Here is a 25247-nt window from a genome sequence, read left to right on the forward strand (position 1 = left end):
CCTGTCCTATAGGTACTGAGGACTCAAACTCAGGGCCTTGTGCAAGCTGGGCAAGTACCCTGCAACAAGGCTATGTCCTCAGCAAGGTGCCCTTAAACAGGACATCAAGAGCAGAATCTGTTTCCCTCCACTGGGAGAGGGGTTTGTAGGGAAAGTTTGTATGACGTGTGTTAGTTCACCAGAAGCATTTGAACAGTTGGGTTTTGAGCAGATTGGGTGACAACTATAGTAGGGAAGATTTTTGAAGGGAAGACTTATTTTTAGGGCATTGAAGAACTGGAATAAACTAGGTTAATTTAGTGGTTGACATAGTTAAGATGTGTAAGATATGGAAGGACAGGTGTGGTGCGCATGCTTGTAAACCCAGCACTGGGGTGGAGGCAGCAGGATCCAGAGTCCAGGATCATTCTCACTACACAGTGAGTTCGAGGCTGACAACCAGCAGAAAAGGGGTACATTTTTCTCTCTGCTACTACTAAACACAAAACAACAAGATTTTTGTTTTAGAAATTTGATGAATAAAAGTACAGAAAGATAAAGTAATACCTGAATCTATATGAAATGTAATTTCTTGAGGTTGGATCTGCCCTTTGAAAGGGGGACTTTCCTAGCAGGGTACTTCTGGAATATTCCATGGAATTTCCACAATTCCACAAGGTTTTGAATTTTCTATCTGCTTTCAGAACAGCTCTCATGCTGGGTTGTGAATACGGCTGCAGAGATGCTGTAGAAGTCCTGGTTAAAAATGGGGCCGATGTGTCATTGCTGGATGCCCTTGGCCATGACAGTTCTTACTATGCGAGAATTGGTGACAATCTGGACATCCTGAATCTACTGAAGACAGCGTCAGAAAACACCAACAAAGGTGCCAGCAGGTTTCTATAAGGGACATAATTTTTAAAAATGTTTTAAAGTTTTTTTAATTATGGTTTGTACATGTGAGTGTAACTATCTGTGGAGGCCAGTGGAGAACGCCAGATCCCCCAGAACAAGAGCAGTTGTGTGCCATGTGGGTGCTTGGAGCTGAGCTCCCATTTCAAGGCAGTTGGGCTACACTATTTTCTGATTAATCCTGACCACTGTGTGTTAACTAAAGCTGAGGAAGAGGAAGGAGTGGGCACATAAAAAAACTGCCTGTGCTAATGTTTTATTAAGGAGGAGGGAGGTGATCAACTTTTATACTTACCAAGGTTTTGATTTCTTTGCTTTGAGATATGTAGCCCTCCCTAGCCACCGTGGAACTTACGTAAGCTTGACTGGCTCCATGGAGATCCTAAGGTGGTGGTGGTGGTTTTTATTTCTTTAAAATTATGTGTATATATCTGTGTCTGGGGTGGGGAAGGGAGAGGTATGTACATTAGTGCGGTTGTCCACAGAGGCTAATGAGGGTGTCAGATCCCTTGGAGCTGCAGTTACAGGCAGTTGTGGGCTACCAGTGTGGATGCTGGGATCTGAAGATGGTTCCTCTGTAAGAGCTAAGTGTTCTTAACTACCAAGCCATCCTTCTAGCCCAGGCTGTCAGAGAATTAGAAAAAAAGGAAAAAGAAAAAAAAATTGCTCTTTTAAAGAAAGTATCAGTATACTTAAAATATTCATCTGGCAGGTACCAAATGCATGTCTGTTTCTTAGGGGAAAGCTAGAATCTATAGAACAACCCAGCTGCTGAGCTTCCATGAATGTTTCTACCCATTCTAGTCTGTCTCTGTCTCTTGTTTTTTTTTTTTTTTTTTTGCTTTTTCAAGACAGAGTTTCTCTGTATTGTTTTGGAGCCTGTCCTGGAACTCACTCTGTAGACCAGGCTGGCCTCAAACTCACAGAGATTCACCTGCATCTGCCTCCCGAGTCCTGGAACTAAAGGTGTGCACCACCAATGCCCGGCTGTTTCTCAGCTGTAAAGTGGCATGAAGGCCGCCTGAGTTCTGAACTGGACCTTAGCTTTCTTGTATAACGCATTTGGAAGACTGTTCCTGCATAAATATTTTTACAGCATAATTTTTATTGATGCATAGAATTCCATTTATTTAAATTAAATAACAAAGCAGCTTTAGATAGGTGGTGCTTAAGTTATTTAGCTTTTTACTAGTGTGTATATAAATATTTTTACATATTTTATAATCGCCTAGATCAGTCCCTGGAGGGCTAGAGGGAAGGCTCAGCAGTTAAGAGCATTTGCTGCTCTTCCAGATGACCTGAATTCAGTTCCGGACTCACAAATGCCTATAATTCCAACTTCAGGGGATCTGATGGCCTCTTGGGCACTGTATTCACATGCCCTACCCCACATAGTTATAAATAAAATTAAATAAATCTTTAAAAAGATTGTTCCTTACAATTTGAATTATTAAATTACAGGATATGCCTATTTATTTAAATTTTGCATATGTTGATAAGTTAACTTTCTACTTATCTGAATATCGTCATTTTTAAAAGCTTTGCTAATTTGGTAGGCAAAACAGACTACTTCACTGCTGTTTTAAACATAAGTTTTGGGAATAAACTAAAACGTAGCAGGCTTTAAAGGAAAACGAAAGCTGTAAAGGAAAACTAGACGTTGTCTCAATGGTACAGTTGGGGGATGCCTTCTGCCTCAGTGACCGGGTGGTGCAGTTGGGGGATGCCTTCTGCCTAAATTAATGCCTTGTCTCATGGGTTTTCTCTTTAAATCCTTAGGGAGAGAACTTTGGAGGAAAGGACCGCCTTTGCAACAGGTGTGCCTTTATTTTAATTTTTAAAAAAAATTTTATCCTACCCTGATGTCTTCCTTAAAATTGGTTAGTGGTTCCACATGGGGGTCTTGAGTTTAACCACATGTTGTCTGCCTCAGGGGGTCAGTGCCCAAGGAGTCAGTCTCAGGGCATGAAGTCCTGTTAAAAATACTGTGTCACTCAACTTGAGACAAGGGACTTCAATTACAGTGAAGGTTTCCAGTAGGATGTCATGACCTAAATGGGGCCTCAAGCATCCTTATTGAGATTCTTCAACAGATTTTGGCATGAATAACAGAGTTGATCATACTGTTATAGAAGAGTCTCTCAATGAACTAAGACATGAAGAAAAACGGGGATTTGTTTTTGTGTTTGGAGACAAGCATCTTGCTATGTAGCCATGTAGCCTAGGCTGTCCTTGGTCTTGCTGTTCTCCTGACCCAGCCTCCCCTGAGTGCTGGATAACAGGCATGTACCAAAACACCCTGCTGAAAACACTTCAAAACTGGTTATATGTTGAGATTTCAATACCACTATTGAAGGTTTCATTTCTTTTCCGTGTCTTTTCTGTATGCATTTAATTGAGGGCTGGTTTAATTAAAAATAAATAGCATGATACCCAAATCACTTTACTTGGTACTAATTTTAGCAAATCTCACATGACCCCCTCCCACTTCCTGTCCCAGTTTGAGTGAAAGTCTTAACACAGTCTTCTCATCTCTCCAAGTTAGAGTGGGGTTTGGTTCACGAGACCCGGCTCCAAAGCTAGTGCTGGCAGACCCTCTCCTGCTGGCGGCTCCCTTCCAGGCCCCTGCTTTGCTCTTGTGGGGGGGCCTCTGGCCACTTCCAAATTCTGAGGAGGAAGGAACCAGGTACTTTCCTAGCATCTTCATGCTCATCGCACCATCCCTCTACCTCCCCCACCATCTGAAGGCTGCGCTGCAGCTGCAGTGTGACCTCCATTCACTTCATCAGAGCGCAGTACACACTCATGCATGGCTCTTGTCTGTTGATAATGTTTCTCTCTGGAGCAACTGCTTTCAGTCTTCCCTGCTTCCCAGAAAAGCTGGAGTGGAGTTCTCAAATGCATGTCTATTTAAGATAAAGTGTTATTGATTATCAGTATGGGAACGAAACTCCGTCCATGGTGTAGGAATTACCTAAGTGAATGCAAGGAGTCAGTATTTTGCTGGGAACAGTAAAATAAATGGAACTCCAAATCCTGTGTTTTCATAGTTTGTTGGATATATTTATAGGAATCAGTTGTCGATTGGACAGGTTCTTTGTTGAGTGTGTCTAGTGCCAGAGAACCAAATGTAGTTGGCAGAGGCAGACTGGCTCGACTGAATGCATCCAGGGTGCCTGCCAGTTGTCATGCTAAGTGCTGAGGGAGGTGTGGTGTGCTGAGTCCCTGCCCTCATGGAGCTCACTGGTTAGTAACAGAGAAGCACAGTAAGCAGAGGAGGACACAGCAGATTGTGGCAGATCTGGGAGGAAGAGCTGTGAGGAGGGGTAAAGATGCAAAGAGCTTGAGCTGTGAGAGAGGCCTCCCTGAGAAATCCCAAGCCCATGCCGAGGGTGCAAATCAGGGCCAGTGTGACAGCAGTGGTGTGTATAAGGTGTGAAGAGGCCAGGTGCCTGGTCAGGACTTTGGATGTATCTTGTCAGAAGACTTCTGACTAGCAGGAGGCAGGCTAGAAGTCCCCAGTCAGAGTGCAGTACCGCCTCAGGGAGCCAGAGGTGGCTGAAAGGTCCTGAGTCTTAAGGGATAGAATCCACGTAGCTTGTGTGAGCCTGGCAGGGTGAGAGCAGATGATCTGAGGGTTAGGGAGGGAAGGAGGAAGAGATGGTTCAATGGAGAGATGTCAGGTGGCGTTGGCTGAATGAAGCTGGGAAGATAGTTCAGACCAGATTATGGCTACAAGGCCTCTGTAATGGAACTGTTTTCTAATTCTCCAACCAGACTTATGGTCAAATGATGGTTTAAAGTTTGATTAGCCAAAATTCAAACCAGTAATGTGAAATACAAAAAACAAAACAAAAACACCTTGGAGAATTGAACTTAGTAGCTTTAAAAAATGAAAACAGTCCAAGAACAGAGAAATCGCTTTTCTGGATTAGCTGTTGTGCCTACTTAAAGATGGATGCTGGTGAACAGTGAGCAGATTATTTGTCCTCTTGCCAGCCGCTGTGCTGGTTTGTTAAAGCAGAGCTCTAAGCTGGAATAGAGTTTCAAAGCTGCAAGTGTACAGAAGTAGGCGCGTACCCAGCACGGTTCTGTGGAGTTCCTTGTGCAGCTTAGCTGCACCATTGTCTGCCTTCTCCCTTCACTGGCTTCTTGAGGCTTTGTTCCAGCCATGCTCAGAGAAATAAAGAAACCCACACTGTCTTTCAAACTTAGCTTGATTTCCTCTCACTCCACCAATGTTTTTAAATGAGTTTCTTCCTTTGGGTGGTAGGTAGCCATTTGCAGAAGGACTTTTTTTTTTTCCCGTGCCTTACTTATTTTCCATTTTAAACGTTTGTGTCTTTAGTTAATATGCATCCTTAGCAGCTAAGTTTAAAACCCTGATTTACTTAATGCATGTACCTCTGAAGTGTTCATTTGAGGGGTTTAAGTGGAAATACTGCCACCTTGTGGTGTGGATGGGGAAATGTAACATTGGAAGACCTGAAAGCCACCTTTAAGACAGGGTTCTTAACCTGGGAGTTGAACATGTTTCACATGGATGGCATGTCAGATATTTATATTACAATTCACACAGTAGCAACATTAATTACAGTTATGAAATATGAATGAAAATAATTTTGTGGTTGGGGGGTCACCACAACATGAGGGTATTAAAGGCTTGCAGCATCAGGAAAGTTAAGAACCACTACATTAAGAGAAAGTGTACTTTTATGTTACTTCATATATTCTAACCCGTGTTCTCTTAATGTTTTACCAAAGCGGAACTTGATGTCGCACACTCAAGAAGAAGGAAATATGAAGTCAAGTCAGAGGGAGCATCTCAGCTTTCAGGTAAAAAGGGAAAAGCAAGCATATATTGCCTGCCTTAAAACAGCATTGTGGGGCCTATGAGAGGGCTCAACACATATGGGAACTGCTGCTAAGTGTGGTGTTCTGAGTTCAATCCCTGGGTCCCGAGTAGTGAAGGAAAAGGTCCACCTTCAGCAAGTGACTTCCGCATATGTGCCTTGGTATTTTCTCTCTCCCCCACCACCCCACACCCATTAAATAAATTAAGTGAAATAAATAAATGTAATTCAAGAAGGACAATGATTTGAATGTTATGTATAGTGGGAAGAGAATAAACAAGATAATGGTGAGGTGGGTGAGGCATTAGGAAAGCTTGCTGCGTTCTCTGCCCAGTTTCTCACCAGTCCCTCAGGAATTGACGTTTCTTATGAATGTTATATAATTAAATCCTATAATGCTGAAAACAAATATGCATGATTTAATATATCATCATCATATAAATCGTGTATTTATGTTCATTTTAGAAAATTAAGAGTCACTAATATCAAGGAGATAAAGCCTGAGCTTAAAGTTGTATTTATTTTGGTTAAGAAAAATAATTCCACTCAACTAAATACTGTTTCACTTCATGTTTGTTCAAGTCATCAGGAGAAATTATTACATGGTTTATATTGGAGAAGGAACCTTAATTAGTTTCCATGATTGAACCACTGCTGAACCAAATGGTATGATAGAATGAGAGCATTTTATTTGGGCTTTAACTTCGTTGTGCAGCACTAAGAAAGTAGAGTGCAGCTGGATATGGTGGTTTATGCCTGTAATACCAGCCAGGGCACAAAGATTGCCATGAGTTCAAGGCTAACCTGGGCTAACCTCCAAAAAAGGGCTTGGGAGCAGGTGGAGAGGTGGCTCAATGGTTAAGACCTCATACCGCTTTTGCAGGGACCCTGAGTTCAGTTCTCAGCACTCATGAAAAGTGACTCACAACCTCCTGTACCTCCAGCTCTCTGGGACCCAGTGCCTTCTTCTGGCCTCTGGGGGGAACTGCACTCATCAGGTGGGAGTGGGGGGGGTGCTCCTGGACACACATAAAGTTAAAAACTTAAAACATGTGAACTGAGCCCTCATGTAGGAGATTATAATGTTTTATCAGAGCCACCATGTAAGTATCAGTTTGGGCAAAGAAACTGGAATGTCCTTATAAGTTTTAGAATTCTTAATCAAAATCTTAATCTTAATCAAAAGCCATAAGTGGCTTTCAGTTTTCATTTATCACAGTGACAATTATGTGCTTGTTTTACTTGTACTTATCAGCTACAATAGCAGTGATATTACTGTTGGTTTTTAGATTTCTCAATCATGTGAGAGTTGTTGAAACTATTATGTTGTAAGCGAGATATGTGGCTTGTGGCAGGGCATGTACAGAACCCTGGGCTTGGAACCCAGCATACCAACAAAATAAAATGCACAGAAAACTTGAAAAAAAAAAAGAAAATATTTTTAAGTTTTATTTATTGTGTGTGTGTGTGTGTGTGTGCGCGCGCGCACACACATTTGAATGTGGGTGCCCATGGAGACCAGAAGACCTCATATTTCCCGGATCTGGAGTTGTAGGTATTGTCTACCCCACATGGGTGCTGAGAACCTAATTCAAGTCCTCTACAAGAACAGAAAACACTCAACTGTTGAACCATCTCTTCAGCCCTCAAAAAAAAAAAAAGTATCATTTAAAATTAAAACTTTTCTCTTCTCGATACATATCCATATGTGACAGCAATGTACTTTCAAAGTCTTCCTGTGTCATTGCTCTGTTATGTTGATTTATTGTTATTTTTTTTATTATTAAAGGACCTAGAGATTGAAAATGAAGATTTGAGGGAGAGGTTGAGGAAAATTCAGCAAGAGCAAAGAATACTCTTGGATAAAGTCAATGGTTTACAGTTACAGCTGAATGAGGTAAATAGTTTCTGATAAGTTTCTGTACCCCAATATTAAGTCTCTCTGCCAATGCAATAAATTAGATCAGCCCAAATTAAAGTCCAGGTTTTAATCTGAGCAAAGCATTCCTGGGTGGTCCCAGGGGAGAAGAAGAAACCATGAGGGAGAACCACATGGCAGGTGGTAGTAGGTGTGGCCTTGAGCATCTTGGATAGGAGCTGACCCTTGGCGAGCTCTCTCGGGCAGGGTCTGAAGAGGGCAGTTCCAGGGGAGAGCTCCAACAGTCTGAATTTAAAAAAGAAAATCCAAAGCTATTTTACCACCTGTAACAATCATCCATAGTCGATCTTTGCCTGTGGCCCAACTCTTCACATAAAAATAAAATGCACAGAAAACTGTGCATTAAAAGGAGGTCAAATTGGGTGGTAGTTCTTGTTGGGGATCCTAATCTTGCTGGGGCCAAACCCTTCCCTTCAAACATTTAATATTATACATATGAAGTAGCATAGCTGACAGTGGGCATTTCGATGAGAGGACAGATGACCATGGGCTGCTGCACCTGAGGGGCCTTCTTGTGGGAGGTCATGCCTCATAGAGTTTTGAAAGAAAGCCAGATGGGGTGAGGAGGTAGTTCAGGACCATTGTTCCAAACGGAATCCCAGAAACAGTGACATGTGGGTGCATCCTCTAGTATTTACGAAGTTGGATGTGTGGTCCAGAGAGGTGGACTCAGCAGTTAGAGCATGGGCTGCTCTTGCAGAGGGCCTGGGTTCAGTTCTCAACATCCACACACAGCTGCCTACAACCATCTCTAACTCCAGCTCCAGGGGAACTGACATCTACTTCTAACCTCCACAGGCACTGCACTCATGTGCACATATGCTCACATACACACACAGACAATATGGATGTATAAGAAATTTCAAATATAAGAAATGTCCCTAAGTCATTATTTTTAGGAGGGAAGGAGAAAATACTTGCAGTCCACTTTAGCTGAGTCGCTCTTTGAGTGCGTGTCTCATCCAGGATGAGTTGTCATGGTGAAGTCTCAAGTGATGCTTCTGTTCATGTGGAAGAGGTACGCCATGGTTGTCCTTTCAGAGCCAAAGGTCTCTATTCCTGTAGTGGATTTTAGATGTTGAACTGAGGAGCACTTAGCTGTTAGGCCAATCTTGTCATCTTGCATTGAAGCCGATTTGTCACACTCACGTGTACAGCTCCTGAGTTCTGCATTCATTTCTGAATTGAGGAAAAACCAAAGTGTTAGATATCCTCAGAGAGCTCCAGCCCCAGAATGTGGATACAAAGCAGACACTGGAGAAACACAGAAACAATGGATTGTGCAGGGAAAGGAAATCCAAAACTAAAACTCCAGATCGTCCATCCACTGTTAATATTATCCATAAGACAAGAGGATGTTTTATCTATGAGTTAAAAATAGGATATTTTGAAGAAGGAACAGTCTGATTCCAAAAATAAAACTGGAAAACTGTCCCATAATCTAGGGAAAGGTAAGGACTTGGCAAGTATGAACAGTTGGAGATGAGAGAGCATCTGAGTTAACAGGTCTCCCAGAAAGAGAGATGAGAGCAACAAGTCAGCCCAAGGACCGAAGATTGTTGACGGAGGAGGAAGAATGAATGACAGCTCATAGGACAGGCAGACGTGTTGCCCAGAGACATGCCTCCTTACATCCTTGTCCCCAATCGTAAAGACATGCACCACACATTCTGAAGATATTTTCTAAGCTCATGCTCTTCAAGGAAAATGTTCAAGATTTAAAATGCATTTCTTCTTCTTAACCTTAGGAAGTAATGGTTGCCGATGATCTGGAAAGTGAGGTAGGGTGCTACGTTTTATTTTAAAGCCTACAGATGTCTTGTAAATGGAGGGTGATACTAACATGAAGAAGCAAGGTGGACATGAACACTATTTCTGGACTCTGTATAGTATAGACTTTATACATAGTATAGACTATAGATGTCACATATAGACCTTTAAGTAATATGGACTTTATAGATTTTGCACATAAATATACACTTATATACAGAACTCTACATAGTGTGGCCTTTGGGTCTGGCTAATAACAGCATAATGTTTTCATCTGCATATTTTTACAACAACATCTTAATTACTAAAGTAAAAATTTTAAAGGGAAAACAGAAGCTGTGTATGTCTGGAAGACTGTTTTGAATGTAGTTTTCCTGAAGCTTATTAAGGAAACAAACAATTCCAATTATAAAGAAGATGTCTGAAAATAATGATTTAAAACAACGAAATTTTAAATGTTTTAACAATATTGCTTGTAGAGATGTATTTTGTTGGTATATTTCTATAAATTAGAAACTCTGCTAACCCTCCATGGAGGGATACTCCCTTAACCTAGAGACAGGAGAGAAGTCCTAGTCCCTACTTCAAATGACTTGACAGATTTACATGATCCCACCTGGATGGCATTGCCCTACATGTGGAATTGGGGTGGGGGGATGGGAGGGGAGGGTGGTCAAGGTGCATCTGAGAGGGGGAAAGAGGGAGGGAGGGAGGGAGGGAGAGAGGGAGGGAGAGGGAACTGGGATCGACATGTAAAATTAAAAATAAATAATAATAATAATAAAAGAAAATATAATAAGAAAAAAATATTTTAAAAAGTAGTTAAAATCCACCAGATTGAAGAATCCCTCCAGCCAGTTCCCACAGTATTCCCAGTTCACATTTTCAAAGCAGTCGTTTACCCCATCTTAAACACAGGGCCAATTTATGTTTCCTTCCCATTTCAGAGAGAAAAGCTGAAGTCCCTTTTGGCAGCTAAGGAAAAACAACACGAAGAAAGCTTAAGAACCATTGAGGCTCTGAAAAGTAGATTTAAGTATTTTGAGGTAGGTAAATATTAAATTATTCATTTTACAGTGGGGAGTGGGAAGGGGCCTGGTGTCAGAACTGAACTTGAATTATAAATCCCCTCTTTACTTAAAGTTCCTGCGCTTGTGGCCACTTTGGCAGAGCTGGGGTAGCTTTCCCTAACTTGGTAGACTTTGTAGGTTAGGTGAGAGCATTTTTGTTTTGGTTTGTTTTTTGTTTGTTTGGTTGGTTGGTTGGTTTGGTTTTTCCAGACAGGGTTTTTCTGTGTAGCTTTGGAGCCTGTCTTGGAACTAGCTCTGTAGACAAGGCTGAACTCGAACTCACAGAGATCCATCTGCCTCTGCCTCCTAAGTGCTGGAATTAAAGGCGTGTGCCACCACCGCCATGCAACATGCGTGCATTGATACTCGTGTAATCCCCCTGTGAAGACTTCATTTTTGTCTGTACTTGGAGAGTTTTGGACAGAGGTTTCCCAGGCAGGGGCTCACATACGGTAGGAAATGACAGAGGTAGGGCTTGAACCAGGTATCTTTGGGCTTCGCTGCTGGACTCCTCACTACCTTAGGGTGCTTACATGATCATCAGAGCCTGACACCTGAGATTTGGATGCTATTTATTTTTTTATTCTAGGAGGTAGATTGAAGATGTCTCAGAAAATCACATTTAGACAAGTGTGTCAAATTTAGAACTTTCAATAAGGCTATGATATAAACTAAAGGAAATTAAGTTTTTTTCCTTATCTTAAAACCAGTGTGTATTTTTTATAAAAATTGTGCTTTATGTGTATGGGTGTTTTGCCTGCATGCATGCCTGTGTACCACATACCAGGGGCCCATGGAGGCCGGAAGAGAGCTCTGGATTTCCTGGGACTGGAGTTACACATAGTTGTGAGCTGCCATGTGGGTGCTGGGAATCAGAGCTGGGCCCTCTGGAAGAGCAGTGAATGCTCTTAACTGCTATATTTATTTATTTTTTAAATAAAAATTATAGTTAAGCTAAAAGTAGGTAGTGTAATCTAAGTGTTAATGAACACATGACCAAGTCTTTTATTTCTTTTGCATAATTTATGTGTTATTTCCTCCTTCAGTGGGTGTGATCATGTTATATGTCCTGTTTAGTCACTTTCCTACAAGAACAATGGGGACATTTTCCTCAGTCAGTGTATATTCATTGTGATGAATTCTTATACAGGCAAATTTTTTTAGAGCAAACAGAAAATCCCAGGGCCTACTTACATGTACTTATGAAGCTAGTTATTTAGTCAAGGACTCATCATTTACAGCAAATCTCCATATCCATGTTCCTAAACTCTGCATCCATAAATTAAAGGACAGTAAATAAAAAGTGACAGGAAAAGTTCCCTATTGAACATGTACAGATGCATCTCTTCTTGTTATTTTCCCAAAGTTGTCCCACACACCAGCTATTTCCATGGCATTTACCTTCTGCTGGACATTGTGTATAATCTAGAGGTTAGTTAGAATATGTGGGAGGGTGTACATCATACAAGCCATGCTCTGCACTATGTCATGCGAGGGTTCTCAGAATATCTGACTCTTGATACCTGTGGACACACTGGTGCAATTTGAGTGTCTATAATATTACTAAGGATTGCATGTCAAAAATTATGTGGAGGCATTTATCATGTTTAAAACTGGGGGAAACCTGGGCACTTTAGAATGAAGCTAGTTTTATGTTGTAATTGAGAAATTAAGAAAAGATTAGAATTCCTGTTTATATTGTGTCCTACCCCTCTCCTCCATGTATATGTAATTCCCTGTAGTGATTGATTATAGACTCTAGTATTAAATGCTGTGTAGCATGAACAGCTTACCAACACTTACATGTGCTACACCCTGCATTTGGAGCATTGACGTCAGAGGTGAGTTGGTTTAGTTTTGAAACAGCAGGCTGTAGGTAACATTAACTTACATGTCAAACACTGGGCTGTGTTTGCCACGCCCCCTGAGCTGACACACCCTACCCTGGGAGTATGGTATTTTTGCCTCTGCACTAGTCTGTGGACATCCTCACTTGGGAAAAGGGACAGCCCGAGTGCAGTTTAACTGAGGGTATCTGAAGCATCCCTTTGCCTTTTCCTCACTGGTGGCAATGCGCAGGCCTTTGTCCGGGTTTAACTTGGCAACAGCATCAGTCTACACGTCAACAGCTCTGAGAAGGGATTCCAATACCCCTGAGTCAGTCCCAGCTGTGGGAAGGGAAATGCGTCCTTGCTGTGACTGTAGCCACTCCCTTCCTTCCCAGGCACACAGCAATAGCAAATGGGAGGCATTGAGGTTTCGGTTCACTTGCCGCTCGCTCATTCTTCTTGTGTTTAAAGCAGTGCAGTTTTTTTTTCCTTGAAGCTCTTGACTGAGTTTGTTAGTGTGCTCCCACTGCCCCTACTGTTGGTAGCTCTCTGTCCCTTTTAGGCTCAGGTGGAGCAACACTGCAGAGGAGCAAGGCATAGCCAAAGGTGTTTTCAAGGACGGGACCCTTTAGAACTAAAATAGATAGAGCATTTGACAAGTCGGGACCATGTATACCTAAAACATCTTAATTTGTACTTCTGATTTCAGAGTGATCATTCAGTACCCGGGAGTTACTCCAGTAACCGTAAGTATGAGTGCATGGGCAAACAGGGATGGCTGTACCTCCCTGTATACAGTGCTGTTACTGCCCAATGTCAGCAGCTGTTTCTATGTTACACGCTAGCAGATGGAGGGGTTGCCTCAGATAACACTTGGCTTCTAAAGTGAAACGTGGCAGGCACAGAGGTCCCGCATGCAGTACCCAGGAGCCCAGAAGGGGGTTTGAAGACCCTGGAGATAAAGTTTATAGATGGTTGTGAACAGCCATGGGGGTACTGGGAATCGAACCTGGATCCTCTGGAAAAGCAGTCAGTTCTTTGAAACATTAAGCATCTGTCCAGATCAGGATTTATTTATTTTATTTACTTTTTAATGGAAAGAAACAAATGTAGTTTTCTGATGGGGAGAAATTGATCTCAGTGCAAATAAGTATTTCACATGTTCATAGCAATTATTTATTATTTTAGGATTACTCATAATGCATCTCCTCTTTTTATTCCCTAGTTTGATAGAGTTTCTCTAGAAAACCTATCTTTTTGCTTCTCTTGCTAAGTAATCCTATTTAACCTAACAGTCTTACAGATTTCTTTTTTAAAAGTATTAATTTTATTTTAAAATATGTGTCTCTCTGTGAATAAGTATGCCCATAGAGGAAAAAAGGGGGGCATTAGATCCCCTGGAGCTGGAGTTACAGGTAGCTCTGAGCCACTTGATATGAGTACTGGGGACTGAACTCATGTCCTCTGAAAGAGTAGCAGATGCTCCTGCCCACTGAGTCATCTCTCCAGAAAGTCTTCCGTGTTTTTGAAAACCACCCTTAGTACCTGCTGTTCAGTACCCTGTAGATGCTTTCCTTGTACTGACAGAAATAATTCGGAAAAAAATATGGCTACTTAAGAGCAAGAATAGCTTTATATTGTACTGCTTTTGTTTTGGTTATCTGATAAAGGACAAGAATATTTAAAATATCATTTAAAACCAATCATTTATTGGTTTTAATTAGGAAAAGAAGACATGCTTCATAAACAAGGTCAAATGTACCCGACGGACTCTCAGGTGAGACTTTTGTTATTTAACTTAAAAACCTATCTAAAGGGGCCAGCTATGATGGTGCTCGCTGTTGTGGGTGAATCCCTGGGAGTTAGAGGCTAACATGGTTCACATAGCAACTTCCAGGCCAGCCTGGAACATAGTGAGACCCTGTCTAAAAAGAAAAACAACAATAATAAATATCCCATTTTAAAAAAGGAAACACTTGGGTCTGTCTAAAATGAAGAAACCTCTGTATGTCTACTAAGTATGTTAGCTCTGAGTAAGGTTTTCATGCTCAAAGTTGGTCTTGCTTTTTAGAGTTTAATAAAAGTAAAACTACATATTGTTGTTTCTGGGGTCCTCTAGAGAGTTTGTGGTGACAGTGCCTTAACCAACAGGTTGGACTGTCTGCCCTGTCCTCTGATCCTCAGCCTTCATTGGGTGTGTTAGCGCTTCTGTGTGCCATGTAGGAGGGTGCCAGTGTGAATCACTCAAAAGCAGTAGTTGGTCAGTGAATGTATTTTTTCCTTGCAATTAAACAGTTATCCTCTGTTTGAAGTTGACTTCAAAACAGAGAAAGTTTCCAAGAGGTAGAAGATTGGCTAAGTTCTTACCTATTTACCTGGCATGTGTGAAGCCCTAGGTCCCAACCCCAGTGCTGCAGAAACCTGGCATGTTGGTGCATGGCTGTGAGGGGGTTGGAGGGAGAGGAGCAGAAGTCAAAGGTCAGATGCAGAGTTTTTGTGAGGCCAGCCTTGGCTACTGATACTGTCTCAATAAAAGAATAGTAGTGAAAGAGTATCCAATGGAGATCCATGAGTCTTCAGTGAGGGGACTGGCTAGGGCCCCCAGTGATTGCAATAATATATAAATATCATGGAAGTTGTGACTCTGTTGTATCTACAACTTCTTGGCAAATTATACTAGTTTTAGTGTAAAGATAATTGAAAGCTAGTCTAGAGACAGGCCAAGGCCAGGAAAGTATTTTATGTTGGCAATTTCTTACTCTTGAAAAAAAAGCAAGGCAGTTTTAATGTACTCCAATAGATTAAAACAAAACATTCTGCCCATTGAAATAATAGGATATCCTCGTGGCCCATTGATATTTATTGATGAATTAGTACTTATATAAAGACCATTGTTGCTACATGAGAAAAGTAAAAATATTTATACTGAGTCTCTCATGATTATATACCCTGATAGTTGAACTGTTTCTCTCAGAAGTTCAATTATTCTTCTTTTTGTGTCAGCATTAATCATGGGAACAAGGTATCCATCAAGTTTTATATTAAGATTATATGCTAGAATTTATATTTATCTTCCTGCTAGAAGGAAAATACATGCCTTTTTTTTTTTTAAGTTGATTGACATTTCCCTGACAATTCTCATACAGTGTGGGCTTATTTGGTAGAATTAACAGTGAGAGTGCTCAGATGGCACATATATTTTGTTAGAAATTTAATAACACCTGGATCAGCCAGGTGGCTTAGCTGGTAAAGGCACCTGCCTACAAGCCTGATGACCTGAGTTCGAACTTGGGACCCACATCATGAAAGATAGAAGCAACTCACAATTTGTCCTCTTCACGTATATGTACCTCACAAAACAAGTAAACAAACAAATAATACATAATGAATAATATATAATTCTATGAGGTTATTTACATATATAAGATTCAATAGTTGGGCATTGTGATGGCTTGTTTTAGAACCTCAAGTCTAGGCAGATAACATAATGGAATAGTAAGCATGTTTTCCTAGAACTGGGGTTCTTATAGAATGGAGGCATGCTGAGTTGAGAAAGGAACCCAGATTCTTTAGAAATTCACCTAAAAACTGTCAATGCTTAAGCATATTGAAGAAATTCTACCCAGGATGGTTTTTCTTATTATAAAATGGATCCTTTATTTTTTTCCTATACCCATCTCTCCCATATTCTTCCTGAAAAACCTTTGACTGCTGATGATATAGATGGTTTGGAGCCTTCTATAAAACCGAAGTCTCCACAGTGTCTTCTTTAGGCTCTGTGGTTGACGTCTGTTTTTCCTTTGCAGTGTGCATCCCCAGGCATACCCACCCATATGCAAAGCAGGTCTATGTTAAGACCCCTGGAGCTCTCTTTACCCAGTCAGACCTCATACTCTGAAAATGAGATTTTAAAGAAAGAGTTAGAAGCCATGCGAACTTTCTGTGACTCGGCTAAGCAAGACCGGCTGAAGCTCCAAAACGAACTGGCTCATAAGGCAGCAGAATGCAAAGCCTTAGCTCTGGAGTGTGAGAGAGTCAAGGAGGACTCGGATGAGCAGATCAAGCAGCTGGAAGATGCCCTCAAAGACGTGCAGAAGAGGATGTATGAGTCCGAAGGGAAAGTCAAACAAATGCAGGCCCACTTCCTGGCCCTGAAAGAGCACCTGACCAGCGAAGCAGCCACAGGGAGCCACCGAGTCGCCGAGGAACTGAAGGAGCAGCTGAAAGACATGAAAGCCAAGTATGAAGGGGCTTCAGCAGAAGTGGGGAAGCTGAGGAACCAAATCAAACAGAGCGAGATGCTGGTAGAAGAGTTCAGGAGAGACGAAGGTAGGCTGGTGGAGGAAAACAAGAGATTGCAGAAGGAATGCAGCACGTGTGAAGTAGAGAAGGAGAGGAAAGGAAGAAGGGTCGTGGAGTTGGAGGGCCAGCTGAAAGAGCTGGTGGCAAAGCTGGCGCTTTCCATCCCCACAGAGAAGTTTGAAAGCATGAAGAGCTCCTTGTCCAGTGAAGTCGATGAGAAAGTGAAACGGCTAGCAGAGGTGGGGCGGGACTATGAAAACTCTCTGGGGGAAATCCGGCAGCTGAAGAGGGAGCTGGAGAGTGCCAGGGCCAAGCTCACCCAGCACATCAGGCCAGAGGAACACCAGCAGCTCAAGAGTAGGCTGGAGCAGAAGTCGGGAGAGTTGGGAAAGAAGGTCACAGAGCTAACCCTCAAAAACCAGACGCTGCAGAAAGAGGTGGAAAGGGTCCATGTGGACAACAAGCGTCTCAGCCAGCAGGTGCACAGCCTCACGGTGGAGATGGAAACGTGCTACGTGCCTTTAAAGGCCAACGAGGAGATGAAGAAGTCCCATGATGTCAGCGTGGAGGATCTGAATAAGAAGCTTTCAGAGGTGACACAGAGATACACTGAGAAGAAGCTGGAAGCTGAGAGACTGCTGGTGGAGAAAGACAGGCTAGCCAAGAACGTCAGCCGCCTGGAAGCTATGTTTGTAGCTCCCGAAAAACATGAAAAGGAGCTAATGGATCTGAAATCCAATATTGCTGAACTCAAAAAGCAGCTGTCTGAACTTAATAAAAAATGTGCGGAGGATCAGGAGAAAATGCATGTACTCATGTCTGAAAACACTAGCTTGAAAAAGACTCTGAATAGCCAGTATGTGCCCACCAAAACCTACGAGGAGGTAAAGGCCTCGCTGAGCTGCTCATTGGAGAAAACCAACAAAGCCTTGCTTGATGCCAAAAAAAGGTTTGAAGACATGAGCCAGGAATGTTCAAAAATGAGAGGCGAGAATGAGGTATTGAGAAGGAACCTGGAGAACGTTCAGAATCAAATGAAGGTTGACTGTGTGAGCCTCGAAGAGCACTCAAGAAAGATGAACACTGTGAGTCAGAGCCTGAAGGAGGCGCAGGATGCTAACACCGCTGTTCTGGCCGACTACCGCCGCGGCCAGGAGGAGATCCTCACACTGCATGCTGAGATTAAGGCCCAGAAAAAGGAGCTTGACACCATCCAGGAATGCATCAAGCTGAAATATGCTCCACTGTCCCGCTTGGAAGAATGTGAACGCAAGTTCAAGGCCACAGAAAAAGGACTGAGGGAGCAGTTATCGGAGCAGACACACAAGTGTCGCGTCAGGGATGAAGAAGTCAAGAAAGGCAAGCAAGAGAACGAGCGGCTGAGGCAGGATCTTGATGCCCTTCAGAAAGAGTTGAAGGGTAAGAATGTGGTAGTGGAAGAGGCCAGGGAAGCGGAAAGGGTGCTAAGTGGGAAAACAGAAGAACTCAGCAAACAACTGAAGGACCTGTCCCAAAGATACACCAGTGTGAAGAACGAGAAAGAGAAGCTGGCAGAAGAAAAGGCCAAACAAGCCTCCGAGGTTCTTGCAGCCCAAAATCTTCTGCAAAAACAGCCTGTCCCGTTGGAGCAGGTAGAGGCTTTGAAAATCTCTCTCAACAACACAATCGAGCACCTACGGGAAGAGCTGAGGGATAAACAGAGGTGTCTGGAGAAAGAGCAGCAGACAGTGAGCAAGCTTCAGCAGCTGCTGGAGAATCAGAAGAACTCCTCTGTGCCCCTGGCAGATCATCTGCAGATAAAAGAGGCCTTCGAGAAAGAGGTCGGAATGATGAAAGCCAGCCTGAGAGAAAAGGAAGAGGAAAGCCAGAACAAAACCAAGGAAGTCTCCAAACTCCAGACAGAGGTTCAGAATACCAAGCAGGCACTGAAGAATCTTGAGACCAGAGAGGTTGTCGACATGTCGAAATACAAAGCCACGAAGAACGATTTGGAGACCCAGATTTCCAACTTAAATGACAAACTGGCCAGCCTGAACAAGAAGTACGACCAAGTGTGTGAGGAGAAGTTCTCTGCCAAAGACACGAAGGAACTGCTCCATCTCAGCATTGAGCAGGAGATCAAGGACCAGAAGGAGCGATGTGACAAGTCCCTGACAACAATCATGGAGCTACAGCAGAGGATTCAGGAGTCTGCCCAGCAGATTGAAGCAAAGGATAACAAGGTAGGCATGGTGCAGATGGAGTGGCTGTGTGGAGGAAACCCTAGCGTAGGGCTATGTGGTAGCCTTAGCTATGATTTCTTAGCACGGTGACCCACAGATAGGTCTATAAAACCATTAGTGAAGCACCACCCTTCCAACTGATTACGGGTGTGTCAAAAACCTCTGAATTGGAAAAGCGCTAAAATGAAAGGCTTTCTTCTTTCTGTGCACTCAGCTGACAGTTAAGGGAAAGGGGGAGAGTAAGGTTCTCTTCCTTGGAGTGACGAGTCAGAATCTGTGGGCTTCTGGTTTCGAGAAGTCAGGGTCACTGGGAGCATCCACACTCCATCTGCCTGCTCACCCATACCCGTGCACTGAGCCCACACCACTGTGCATTCTGCTCACAGGTTTCTACAGACCTGGCCTGGGATGTTCTGTCCTTTTTGTTATGCTGTGTGTCCTGTGTACCCTTTAACACCCCATCTTTACCCTGAAGTTCACACTGGTCAGTCTAGCCTATAGCCGAAAGTTCCTCCAAAACACAGGCTTTACTAAATTAAAACATTTTAGAAGCAAAATTTATAATTTATCCCTCCCTCTAGGTTTCCTTCCTTATGGTCCAATTTTACAGAACAGCTACATAATAATATTTTTGAAACTGGTAGATGTCTAGTTTGTACCATGGAAATGAAATAGGAAGACTGATCACAGCTTAATGCATTCACTAAGTAATTATGAAGTGGCCTCTACCCACTGGGGAAATATAGAATGAGTAAAAGCAGGCTCAGAGCCAACCCTCCTCAGCAGCATGTCTTCCCATAAGATCCAGCATTTAAATCCACTCAGCTTATATGCAAAGTCGTTAGGATGCAGTAACACATCATTGTGATAGCTAATGCCTGCATCTACTTACACACATTGCCAGTTAGTAAACAGTGCAACTCCGGGGACTGCAGAGATGGCTTAGCAGTTAAGAGCACTTGCTGGCTGCTCTTCCAGAAGACTTAGCACCGATGTTGGGCAGCTGACAGCCTCCTGAAATTCCAGCTCTGGGAGAACATGTTGCCATCTGCTGGCCTCTCTGGGCACTGCACATACACAAATACACAAATTAAAAATAAATCTTTTAAAAACTGTTTGATGGGAAGAAAAACTTAATTCTGTGTGTGCATGAGCCAAGCTCTTTCACTTTTCATGCTCCATCGAATACAACCCCTTTCCAGTGTTCAAAGCATCACCTGGGGGATCATTCAGGTGCCTCGGAGGCCCTTTCGTACTCCTAGAATAATACTAAGTTCATGGTCCAGTCCTAGAATGTGCAGGGTGTCTATTAATTCGGTGTTGCCTTTGGGAGAAATTTACTGAAGGGAATCCAGTCTGAGGACTATAAGGAGAGCACGTTGTGTGCTTTGTCGGTAGAGTCTTGGCAGCACCACGCCTGCTGTTTACTGTTGTGTCTCAAGTGAGGAGTAATTGTGTGCAGAGATGTTCACCAGAAGTGATGGCTTGTGTTTTCCTACACCCCCCCCTCTCTCAAAAGATAACTGAACTTCTGAATGATGTGGAAAGGCTGAAGCAGGCGCTCAATGGTCTTTCCCAGCTCACCTATACCAGCGGCAGCCCCACCAGGCGGCAGAGCCAGCTGGTGGATACTCTGCAGCACCGAGTGAGAGATCTGCAGCAGCAGCTGGCTGTGAGTGTCGGGGCACTGAGGGGCGGGGCCAGCTGAGTGTGTGTGTATGTGTGTGTGTGAGTGTGTGTGTGTGTGAGTGAAGCTTCCATGTAGCTGTTGTCACACTCAAGTGTGTAATCTTTGTTTAATGTTACCATTACTTATGGGATGGTAGTGTCATTTATTTTATGCCTACTAGATGCCAATACAATAAGCATTCTGTATTTTCTTTCTAAATGGTGCCTGCACCACCATTCTACAAAGCAGGGTAGTTTAAGGAGATGTGCTGGCTCATGGCTTTGGAGGGGCTGCATCTGGTGTGGACCTTGTGGCTGTGTCACAACATGGTAGAAATTATCACACAGAACAAGAGTGGGAAGGGCCAAACTCACCTCTCACAAGGACTCTGCACTGGCAGGAAGAATCCTGTGATAATGACATCAATAATGCCATCATCAACATTAGACCTACCCTATGGCCACTGCTGACCGGGAACTATTTCTAACAAGTGAGGTGTGGAGCACATCCAAACAGCTCTTTCCCTGGCAGGAAAGTCAATTAGGAACCGGTTCTAAAGAAGGGAAGACCTTGGCCTGAATTACTATTTTGGTGGATGAAAGGAAGGCAGAGGATCTTTCAGGCCGCAAAAATAGTGTGGAAAGACCCACTGAGGTGGAATCTAGCCACCATGGCCAGAGTGTGACAAAAGGCAGGCCTAGTGGGGCATGGCCATGCATGTAAGCCACCATCCTAGAGGCAGAGGGTGGGGGTGGCTCAGCAGTAACACACTTGGTGCACACGCCTGACAACCCAAGGAAGGCATACAAAGGCGGGAGGAACGAACTGCTGCTCAGAGCCGTCCTCTACCTCCATGTGTGCCCATGCTCTCATTCATGTTCTCCCTGCCCTCCTCCCACACTAAAACAACAACAACAATAACACCAACACAGTTGCTTTTAGATCTGAGCTTGAGAGATGGCTCAGCAGTGAGAAAGTTAGAAGCATCCGCTGCTCTTGCAGAGGACTCAAGTTCAGTTCCTAGCACCCACTCTGAGCCAGAGCAGCTCACAACCACCCATAACTCCAGCTCCAAGGGATCTGATGCCTCTGGCCTCTGTGGGCACGGCACTCACACATGCACACTTAAAATAACAAAAATCAATATCAAAATAGCCTAAGTTTTTTCTATTTGAGACTGAGTTGTGGAGGACTTGGAAGAGTAAGCTGGTAGGTTTGGATTTTCTCAAATGTAGAAGGAGGCAACCCCTGAGGTCTCTGAGCCAGCACACTGATGAAAGGGGAAGATCTAGCCCAGCCCTGGAGACATGACAAAGGGGACACTGGAAACAAGGGAATGGGAAGCTTTTGCAATGTCCCGAGTCATAAGTTGGCAAGTTCATAGCAGTAGAGGTAAACTGAGGCAGCAAACCCCTATGGCCTAGGGTAAGTGTCATTGCTCTCCCAGGAATATTCCTGTGCATTATGGGAAAATCTTACACTAGTTCCATCATATGTAATTCAGCATCTGTGGTTTGTTCTGAGAGTGGCAGGAGGGAGCCCTTTAGTAATCCACCAGTCTGCAGCAGGAGGCCTCGGGGCAGTGTTTCCACGAGCCTCTTGGTCTTGCAGATGTTGGTGCTGGTGTTCTCATCTGTCTACTTCCCCCTGGTTCTAGGATGCTGACAGACAGCACCAGGAAGTCATTGCTATCTACCGGACACACCTTCTCAGTGCTGCACAGGTAAGAACTCCTGTGTCTTTGGAAATATATTCATTTTAGAGAAAAATAAAATACTGTTTTTATTTTTTGAATAAACTTACACGAATATAATTGACATTTGAAGTTGTTCTAGCCCATATGCTTATTTAAAAATAATTGTGTTTCTTTTAATCATGGCTTGCATATCTCCCAGAACAATTTACAAGGCTATACAGCAACACAACATCTTAAATTTAGTGTTGTCTCCATCTGCTTGTCACTCATCTTCTAGACAGTTTGGCAACACACGATGGCAGCTCACATTAACAGTGTTGCTAGCTGGGATAATGCCTTGACATCGCACGTGTCTGTCAGCGGGAAGAGGGAGAGTAGAGGGGACTGCATATGTTTCCCGGAGGTTTAGGGGGGTTCTTTGAAGTAGAGAAAACTTAGTCTGAAAAGGACAAAGGGGATATGCATAGAATTGTAATAATTAAGGAAAATTGGCCTGTTATGAGATAATTGATATTTATTTATGGAGCTTTAAACTTGGTGAAGCAAAAGATTGTAAATCCTCTTCCTTAGTGATGTCCTGAGAAAGCCTTTAAAAAAATCATGCTAAGAGAATGTTTAGGGTGTGAAAGATGGGCTGTTACTTCTCTGTGGCAGCCATGTGAATAGCGTCTCCCGAGTTCTCAGAATAGATTGCTCAGGAAGAGGTACTGAAAGAGACAAATGTTGGAATGACGGGTGAGGGCTAATAGGAATTATTTGGATTTGAAAAGTGTCAGGCCACACTGTTCTGTTTAAAAAAAAAAAAAAAAGAAGAAGAAGAAGAAGAAGAAGGGTAGAAGATGGGTGCTGAGGGCAAATTTCAAAGAAACATGATTTTTTAAAAAAGAGAGAAAGCGTAAACATACTGTCTGACATCAAATTCTTATACCAATAGTCTACTTTTTCTATAGGGAGGGAGAGGGAACTGAAAAGGAGGGCTGGTATATGGAGGGTGCTTCCCTGCTACTTTTTGAGTGGGTCAGACATTTGCTGAGATCTGAAAGGTTATTTCAGTTATTAGCGCTATCATTGGGCGTTTATGAGGGGAATTAGAAAAGCTCAGATGGCTCAGTACATAAACACACTTGCAGATCAGATCCCAGAACCCACATAAAGAGTCAGGCATGGCTGCCTGAGTGCCTGCAACCCCAACTCCCAGGATAATGGAGACAGGAGGATCACTGGGGCTGCCACCAGCCTAGCTCCAGGTCCAGTGAGACACCCTGTCTCAAGGGAATAAGGCAGGGTTAGTGACAGAGCCGGACACCTAATGCCCTCTGTTTCCTTTAAAATGTAAATGACTGACACACTCAACTTTGCAACAAGGGAGATGCCAGTGTATAAGAGGTAACTTTTAGCTATAGTGTCAGCCAAGTGTTTGGAAAGTGGGTTCTTTTATGCTCTTTTGGGTGGAAGTGTAAATTGTTATTTGTAATACTTTTATTGAGCTGACTTTGTTGTTATTGTGGTTTTGTTTTTTGAGTCAGGTCTCATACAGCTCAGGCTTCCCTTGAATTCCTGATCCTCCTCCTCCTACTTTCGGAGTGCTGGCATTATAGTTGTTCCCCAGTGTTAAACCCACCTTTTGAGCCAGCTATTTCTTTTTCAAGTGTCTGGCTATAAAGATTGTGTGTGTGTGTGTGTGTGTGTATGTGGTGTGTGTGTGTGTGTGTGTGTGTGTGTGTGTTTTAAATGCCTGACATTAGGGAAGAAATGTAAATGTGATGTCCATATACTGGGATATTACATAAGAAAAATTAACAGCTGACACTGGGTGAATAGGCGAGCTGCAAAAATGTGTCATCTTGCTTATGTAAAAATTATAAGTATGGAAATTATTTTTCCTCAGTTGCTTTTCTCCTTAAAGGGGAAGGGGGCAGGGAGATGGCTAAGTGGGCAAGGCACTTTTTCATGCTAGCTTGAGAACCAGAGTTCAGATACCCAGCACCATAGAAATGCCGAGTGGGTATGTCAGCAAGCTGGCTAGAAAGACTCACCAGCCAATGGCAAGCTGTGGTTTAAAGTGGCAGCCTCTACCTCTGTGTAGAAGGTAGAGAATATGTGAGGACGCACATGTGCTACATACTTGTAGCTTACTGATTATAATGTACCCAGCCCTACTCAGCAGAGACCATTGCTACCATTGGTTCTTTTTGCTCTTAAGTGTTAAGAGTCCCTCTTGTGCACTGACTCCTTGTGGCCTGATGCCTTTATTCCGATGGGTGAGTTCCTATGGTGTACTCTTAGCATGGTGAGGGGTTCACTGTGAAACAGCCAGATGTGCCCTAGTATAAAGGCTTCCCCTTCAGAGGTCAAGAAAGATGACATTCGCTGTTTCTTCCCATCCTCCTCCTCTCCAGGGACACATGGATGAAGACGTACAAGCTGCCTTACTACAGATCATACAGATGCGACAGGGCCTTGTGTGCTAGTGTCAGCTGACCCAGAGCCTGTCCTGCTGGTGCTATGCATTCTGGGTGCAACAACGTGGCTCTTCTGGGTCTTACTCTGATAGTATCAGTAAAATAAAATATATTTTGTTCTGTTGAATTTTATTTTATTTTTATGGGGCAAGCATGTCACTGAGTTTTTCAGTTGGTTCAAACCTTAGATTTTTGTGTATTTTCATTTCACACAGTGGCAAAGGGCATGCCTTGCCACTTCAGCTACATCTTTTCTATTTATACTTTTTAAAACTATATCTTACCTAATAAAATATGAGCCATTTGAATGGGTCCATATGAAAAGAGGCTGAAATAAGCACTTAAAAATTGATTTTTGGAGAAACTGATTTAGCTGATAGCTAATTTTAAATGGATGAAAATATCTTCCAGGGACTGAGGAGATGACTGAGTCAGTAAAGTGCTTTCCAGGCAACCATGAGGACCTGAGTTCAATCCCCAGGATCCAGTTTCCTACCTCCCAGGTGCAACAGTGTGCACCTATAATCCCAGCTCTGAGAGGCAG

General features: G+C 43.0%; 1 protein-coding gene across 2 annotated transcripts in view; it reads left to right on the forward strand.

Moving 5' to 3' along the window:
* Uaca (uveal autoantigen with coiled-coil domains and ankyrin repeats) overlaps positions 1-24830 on the forward strand; it is an 82422-nt gene extending 57592 nt beyond the window's left edge. For both annotated transcript variants that reach the window (XM_051197676.1, XM_051197677.1), the window contains exons 8-19: positions 684-865; positions 2671-2708; positions 5656-5727; positions 7534-7641; positions 9432-9464; positions 10401-10499; positions 13062-13098; positions 14077-14129; positions 16159-18876; positions 20396-20548; positions 22203-22268; positions 24641-24830. In XM_051197676.1, coding sequence (XP_051053633.1) covers positions 684-865; positions 2671-2708; positions 5656-5727; positions 7534-7641; positions 9432-9464; positions 10401-10499; positions 13062-13098; positions 14077-14129; positions 16159-18876; positions 20396-20548; positions 22203-22268; positions 24641-24712 — 3631 coding nt within the window. In that variant the 3' untranslated portion in view covers positions 24713-24830. The remainder of the gene's footprint in view (positions 1-683; positions 866-2670; positions 2709-5655; positions 5728-7533; positions 7642-9431; positions 9465-10400; positions 10500-13061; positions 13099-14076; positions 14130-16158; positions 18877-20395; positions 20549-22202; positions 22269-24640) is intronic.
* Positions 24831-25247: the final 417 nt, after the last annotated feature.

This window comes from Phodopus roborovskii, unplaced genomic scaffold (assembly GCF_943737965.1).
Source record: "Phodopus roborovskii unplaced genomic scaffold, PHOROB, whole genome shotgun sequence".
NCBI classification, from domain to species: Eukaryota; Metazoa; Chordata; class Mammalia; order Rodentia; family Cricetidae; genus Phodopus; species Phodopus roborovskii.